The sequence below is a fragment of the Aphelocoma coerulescens genome, chromosome 1 (genome assembly GCF_041296385.1).
Source record: "Aphelocoma coerulescens isolate FSJ_1873_10779 chromosome 1, UR_Acoe_1.0, whole genome shotgun sequence".
NCBI lineage: Eukaryota > Metazoa > Chordata > Aves > Passeriformes > Corvidae > Aphelocoma > Aphelocoma coerulescens.
The window spans coordinates 107,572,213-107,579,024 of NC_091013.1; the positions used below are offsets into that span (position 1 = coordinate 107,572,213).

At 65.2% G+C, this 6,812-nt stretch overlaps 1 protein-coding gene across 1 annotated transcript; it reads left to right on the plus strand.

Annotated features, from left to right (window-relative positions):
- Nucleotides 1-1,365: 1,365 nt before the first annotated feature.
- Nucleotides 1,366-6,582, plus strand: LOC138119790 (maestro heat-like repeat-containing protein family member 7). Its single transcript, XM_069031957.1, has 15 exons — nucleotides 1,366-1,498; nucleotides 1,774-1,838; nucleotides 1,949-2,098; nucleotides 2,282-2,430; nucleotides 2,754-2,901; nucleotides 3,148-3,335; nucleotides 3,426-3,563; nucleotides 3,850-3,964; nucleotides 4,137-4,292; nucleotides 4,501-4,677; nucleotides 4,811-4,966; nucleotides 5,126-5,227; nucleotides 5,634-5,736; nucleotides 6,022-6,078; nucleotides 6,383-6,582. The coding sequence occupies exons 1-15, from the start codon at nucleotides 1,378-1,380 to the stop codon at nucleotides 6,580-6,582; spliced, it is 2,025 nt and encodes a 674-aa protein (XP_068888058.1). The 5' UTR covers nucleotides 1,366-1,377.
- The last annotated feature ends 230 nt before the right edge of the window (nucleotides 6,583-6,812 follow it).

Sequence of the window (6,812 nt, forward strand, 5' to 3'; positions counted from 1 at the left end):
GGGGTCTCCTCCCCCCGCCATGTAGCCCTGGGAGAGGGGCCCTGAGGGGACAGGGACGGGCTTTCCTAGCCCCTGGTCAGCCTCGTTCCCCATTGGTTGTTTTGTGTTTCCCTGCACGGGCAAGGACCCTCGGCTCCCGTGACTGTAAGAGTTCCTCGGCAGAGCTCCGGCCATGCGGCTGGAGAAATAACCATCTCTGAAACATCTACCAAGAATCTGTCCATATATGTTTCTTTTCCACGGGACTCCTGGTTTGATACGTCTTGTTACAGTATCCCCGCTGTAACAGAGCAACATCTCCTGTCAGATACCAATCTGTTGCCCCCAGCCGCTCCAGCTGCTCCTGCCAACAGCCCCCTGTAGGAAGGAGCACAGACCCCAATGCATCTTGGCTTTGGCTGCCCATGGGCAGAGAAGCCCCCCGGGGCAAAGGTCTCTGGGGCAGGAGACAGGCAGCAGTGCTGCCAGGGCTCGGGGGGTGGCAGGTCTGCTTCGGCAGGGACTCTGCCACACCTGCCCATTTCAGCGCTCCCCGGGCCCCAGGGCTCAGAGCAGCACTCGTTCCCTGGCCCACACGTTCCTCGTCTGTGTCACAGCCCCGGACTTAGGACGGCCACCGGCCGGGACGTGTCCCAAGGAGGCCGTGCCAGCTTCTGTGGAATGCCCCGTGCCCGTCCCGCCGCGGCTGCGTCGGCAGCCGTGGGGGCTCCTTGTGCTGCCCCGAGCCCGCAGAGCAGGGGAGCGTTTGCTTATGGTTGGAGCCGTTGCTTAAGTTCCTGTCGGGCTGTCTTAGACACTTGGGGCAAGGGATTCCTTCCAAGCTGGGCCACTTGGGGTGGGCTGGGGGCAGCCCAGGGCAGGTGGCATTGTGTGCAAGGGCCCTTTGTGACATGGTGCAGCACGGTCACCGTGGGTGTGCCAGGGCCCTTTGTGACACGTGCTGCTGACATAGGTGCTGGCGGCGACGCGGCCACGCCACAGTGCTCGGAGCACGCGACGGGACAGGACGGGACAGAGCGGTGCCGCACAGCCCACTCGTTCCTTGCCGACCCGGAGCTTTTCCAAGGCGTTATTCCTGCAGTGCCCTCAAGACCAGACTGCAGGACTTGGTGACTCGGAGCTTTTCCAAGGCGTCTCTCTTTCCCGCGGCCGCTGCCCTCGAGGACAGACCGTGGGATTTGGTGACCTGAATCATTTACGAGGAGTCTCCTGTCATTGTGGCGGAGCCCTCTGAGACCGGAGTGCAGGACTTGCTCTCCTGTAGCCTTCCCGAGGCTCCTCTGTCGCAGGTGCCTTCAAGGCACAAGTGCACGACCTGCTGACCCGGAACCTTCCCAGGCATCTCTCCTGCAAGAAGCCATACATCTACTCAGTGTCATGGAGCAGAGGCCCCTGACCGTGCCCAAGCAGGCCTTGGTGAAGGGTGAGGAAGAAGGCCCTGCAGCTGCCCCAGCACAGCAGCCTGCAGAGGTGCAGCAGTTCCAGCAGCCGCAGGAGGGTGAGTGGCAGAGCTGGGCCCCAGGGCTGGTGCCTGCAGCCAGCTAGGCCCCATCCCATCCCATCCCATCCCATCCCATCCCATCCCATCCCATCCCATCCCATCCCATCCCATCCCATCCCATCCCCTGGGAACATGCCCATGGACAGGAGGGAAGAGGGGCCAGGGCAGACCCCTCCGCAGCGGCCGTGCCCCATCCCCCGGCCCAGGCCCGGGCTGTGTTCTCCGGCCTCTCCCGCAGCCCCTCAGCTCTGGCCGCGCTCGCTCTTTGCCAGATGCAGCCGTGGACCGGACACAAGAGCAGGGCCCCGCCCGTGGCCGCTTCCGCAGAACAGCGCAGGTACCTGCAGCCATCCCCACCCGGGCTGGGCCTGCTGTCGCTGCTCAGCCGAGCACCGCGCTGGCAGCACCCCATGGAACATCCCTCCCTTCTTTGCCCTTCTCCTGCAGATGATTTGCGAATTCATCAGGAGAATTCGGGAGGAAGAGAGCAGCGTCACGGGCACTGGGGTCAGAGCACACCCTCACACCTTCAAAACCAAGACCAGTGCCGCCCTGCTGGATATGCTTGTGGAGGAGGGCGTTTCCAGCCCAAAGAGAGTAAGCAGCCTGTGGCCAGGGCTGGAGCCCCCCAGGAATCGCTTGGCCACCCAAGCCACGCCCGCTGGTCACTTTAAGCCTTTGAGGCCATCACAGTGTGCTGGGAAGGGAAGCGCTCCTCTGGAGAAGCTGGGGACATTAGTCCCTCTGGCAGCTTTCCAACTCTCCCCGTGCCTTCTCCAGGTGCCCGCCATGGTGAGGTACATCCACCAGTGGCTCCTGTCCAATGAGTATCCTGACTCCAGACTGTCCAGGACCCTTCTGGCTCTGACTGAGGCCTACCCCACTGATGTGGTGATGACCATCCTGCGTGTGGCCCCATCATGTGACAGGTATGGGGCCCACCTGTCCAGAGGGCCCAGGGCTCACCAGCCCATCGGCCTGTGGAGCCCGTCCCAGGTGTCTGACAAACGCAGAGTTCCAGGGCCCTCTGGCTCCTCCACTTCCCAGCCCTGGCATGTCAGCCCCCAAGCCTGCTGCCATGCTCCCTCCCTGCCCCTCAGGGGCCCGTCCCCACAGGGGTGGGCTGCCTGGCTGCTGCCTGTGAGGGGCACTGGGCAGAGGCAGGGCTGGCAGCCAGCTCAGGTCCCCGCTGCTGCCCAGGCCACGGTGCTGTGGCCGAGATCCCCCCTGAGACAGAGCTCTGACCCCACAGAGCTGCCACGACCATGTGGAAGACGCTCATGTGCTCAGTCAGGACTTCAAAGACAGTCATGCCGCTACTCCTCGATGTGCTGGGGAGCTGGCCAGAGCACAGCACGCGCACCTCCGACGGGGACGACACAGTCGTCTTTGCCCTGGCTGTGAGTTTCTGGAACCGGCCCTTGCTCGCCCCCGGCTCGCCGCTCCAGCAGTTCTCCATCCTCCTTCCCCCACTGCATCTGCCTGCCTCAGGCGCTGGGCTGAAACTGGGGCTAGGGGCAGGTTCAGGGGCACCAGGCCCGGTGCTCCCCCCTGCGTCTCCCCTGGCCTCTCCCTCCCACGCTCGGGCCCTGCCACATGGACACCTCGGCAGTGAGCGCTGTCTCGGGGTGGTCTGTCCTCTGCAGGCAACTCTGGTGATGTGGAAGATCCTCCAGGTGCCCTGTGTGCCACGCGTAGTGACAGTCTATTTGCCCCACCTCTTTGTGCATCTGCTCTTCCAAGTGTTCTTCAGCACAGTGCAGATGCCAGAGAAGGTCGAGAACTTGTGGAGAGCATGCCAGGAGCAACATGGCCTTGCCACCGACCCCAACAGGTGCTCCATGCCAGTCCTCCTGTCCCTCCCATGTCCCCAGCGCAGGAGCCAGTGCCCACCAGCGTGACCTGGGCTTTGCTCTGCACACAGGTTTGCAGTGCAGACCCTGAAGGACCTGCTCTGCCGACTCTACTATGAGGACGTGGTGGTGGCCGTGGAACACAAGCGTGGCTGGGACACGCTGCTCTGTGCTGACACCCACCACCACGCAGTGGGTCTGCTGGCCAGGTGAGGCCCCCTCCTCCCCAGCTGCCCTCGGCATCTGTGCCCTGTGTCCCGGGTGCCCCACACAGTCCCCGTGCTCATGGGCCAGAGGGCCTTGTCACCGAGGGCCGGCCGGCCGGCCAAGGACACTGGAAAAGGCTGGGAGAGGAGGGTCCCCAAGAGCAGCCACTTCCCAAAAGACCCAGGTCCCCTTGCAGGGTGGCGGGGAAAGACCAGACCTGTGTGAGTCTGTCCTGGGAGAGGTTTGCCCCCCCGGCTCACGGTCTTGCTTCCTTTCTCCTCCTGCCAGGGAGATGTCCCGGGCCTCCAAATTCATGCCTTTCCGGATCGTTTGCCACCTGTTCAGCCTGCTCAGCGGGGAGGAGCCATGCCACGATCTGCCTGCCCTGGCCTTCATTGTGGAGGTGAGCCCGATGGCCAGCGCAGCCTCGCCCCGCTGCCTCCCAGCTCTCTGCCCTCTCGTAGCCGCAGCTGCCCGGGACGGTGCCCGCGCCCTGTGCTGCTGCCTGGGCCCAGCGCTGCACGCTTGCGGGCTCGTGCCGGCCGGCTCCCCCGTCACTCCCCTGTGCCTTTCAGGTCCTCTCAGATCCCCCTTTCCAGCATTGGCTGGACTGGGGTAGATGCAGTGACAGCGTTCTGGAGATCATGTCCAAGAACCTGCGGAGCGAGTGCAGGGAGAGGCGTCGCCTGGCGCTCAGAGGCCTTGTGGTGCTCAGCGAGGATCCCTCGATGGTGAGAAGGGGGCAGCGGCTGAAGCTGCGCTGGCAGCGTGGGGCTGGGGAAGGCAGTCGCCTGGGCTTGGCTGGGCTTCGGGCACTGAGGCAGCTGTTCCCAGCTCTCCTGCCTCCCGGTTCAGCTGCCCGAGTGCTTCGGGACAGGCCTTTGGCCTCTGGGCCCTGCAGCAGCAGGGTGGGGTTGCACAGCCTTGTGTTCCACACAGAACAAAGGAATGTGGAGCCTGAGCGAAAGCCTCGTGGAGCGCCTGCAGGAAGATGACAGCAACATGGCTGGGATGACCATCGTCGTCCTCGGCTATTTGTTCCTGCATAGTGGTGCCCCGATACCCAGCCCCATCGCCCTGCAGCTGGCTGAGGCGCTCCTGCCACTTTTTGACAACGTAAGGCTCTGTGCCCCCAGCCACGGCCACTGGCTGCTGCCCAGACACTTTGTGCCCTGTGCATTTTCAGGCCCGTGCCCAGGTGGGCCTGGAGCGGCCGATGCGGAGCTCTGTCTTGCTTCCTTTCATCCAGGATGACAGCCAGGTGCGGCTGCGCTCCACGTGCATCTTCCAAGAGATGATGGGCTTATTATCGGCAGAGGGAAAAAAGGCCCTGAAGTCTCACGTGCGCCAGAGCCTGCTCCCACTCTCCTTCCACTGCCATGACGAGGACGGGCACGTGGCCGATGTGAGGACTCCTGGGCTGCCGGGGTTCCCCTGGGAGGGGGCTCGGCCGCCTCCTGCCCTGGCGCCTCATGGGCTGCAGCACCCCCCTGGCCTCGGCACAAGGACACGGGTCCTGTGCCCTGGGCTGTGGTGCCATCTCCCGGTCTCTGCTGCTCTCCAGGCCTCCCGGGAAGCGCTGCATTGTGCGGCCAGCTTCCTGAAAAGGAGAGATCTCGAACGCGTGCTGGACGCAAATCAGACATGGAGGTTCGGCGAGGGCCTGGTAAGGACGGCCTGGAAGCCCAAGTCGCAGCCTGGAGAAGCCCCCTGACTGCGGTGCTCCGTGTGGGGGGCTGGCAGCTGTGCCCCCCGCCCAGTGCTGCAGCCAGGGGCTCCAGCCTGCGCTCCACACGCTGCTCCCATCCCCGGCCGCACGGGCTCTTCTCCAGGCTCCTGTGGCCGCGAGCCGGGTGCCCACGGAGCCCCGGCCTCGCTGGGCTTTGGGGCGGGGGGGGCACCGCGGCTCCCCGGGCAGCGCCCGGCCCTCGGCCCCCTCCAGAGCCCGGCGCCAGCGGCTGCTGGCCGGGCCTCAGGGCTGTGCGGGCAGGGGAGGCCACGGCGGGCAGCAGGGAGCGCCCGGCCGAGGGGCTGAGCCCGCGCCAACCCTTCCCTCCTGGCGCTCTCTCCAGCTGGCAGGGGACAGGAGCCGAGCGGCCGAGCACTTGCGGCGGGCCCTGCCGTACCTGCGGAGCCCACAGGAGTCCCTGCGACAGGCGGCCGTCGGGTTCATTGGTGAGCCACGAGCCCGGGGCCCCTCCCCGCCCCTCCCCGCCCCGCCGCGGCGCGGCCCCGGCCCCGGCTGCTGCCCTGGCAGCGGGATCCGGGCTAGGGGCCGTGGGGCTCCGCCTGCCCTCGGGGCTGCCACCGTCCTCTCGCAGCCGTGCCCTCGGGCGTCGGGATGCGGCGAGGGCCCGGGCTGAGCCCTGCCGGGGCGAGGAGAGCGTGTGGCCGCAGGGCTGGCAGCGCCGCTGTCAGGGAGCTGTGCCGCTGGGGCCGTGACAGGCTCTGTGTTCCCAGGCATCGCCGGGCGGCACCTGAGGGGCCAGCAGGAAGAGCTCCAGCTCCTCTACGAGGGTGAGTGAGTGCAGCCGGCTGTCAGCGGGGGCTGGCGGGGGGAGCTGCAATCCCTGCCCCGGCTGCGGAGGGCTCTGCTCTCTGCGCGGACGAGGGGTGGTGTGGGCAGAGCACAGAGAGGTTTCAGGGGCACGTGGGGGATTTGTGGCCAGCACCTTTGGTTGTCCAGGGACCTTCGATCCCGTTGGTCTCTGCTCCCTCTTGGCCGTGGCCAGAGCAGGCTGGGATGGCCCTGGCAGGGGGGGTCTCCTCGGGTCCCCGCAGATCCGGAGTCCGACCGTGCCTCTGTTCCTCTCTCTTGCAGCCCTTGAAGACGCGTCCCGTGACATCAGCCCTGCCGTTTCCAGCCTGGCGCGTCAAACAGCCTACGTCCTCCGGGCACTGGAGAGAGCTCCGCGCTCCATCTTCCAGATGCTGCGAGATCGACTCCGCAGGGCATGCAGGACACGGCCTCGTCTGTCGGGCCGTGGCTGGCTGCATTGCTGGAGCTCCTCATCGACCTGATCTGGGAGGTTCTCTCTGCTGGGGCCACCTGAACCAGCAGGCATCTTTCTTTCAGATGGTTCTTGTCTTCTTTTGGTTCTTCCCTTATATGTAAATATAGAATGTGTTTGTCTGAGACTAAAATTGGTTCATGCCTCAACCATCGATATAAAGTTTTTTCTCATTATCAAGAAGCTACAACCAAAGATGCCTCCCTGAATGGTGGGACTTTGAACTGGAAGTCAAACTGC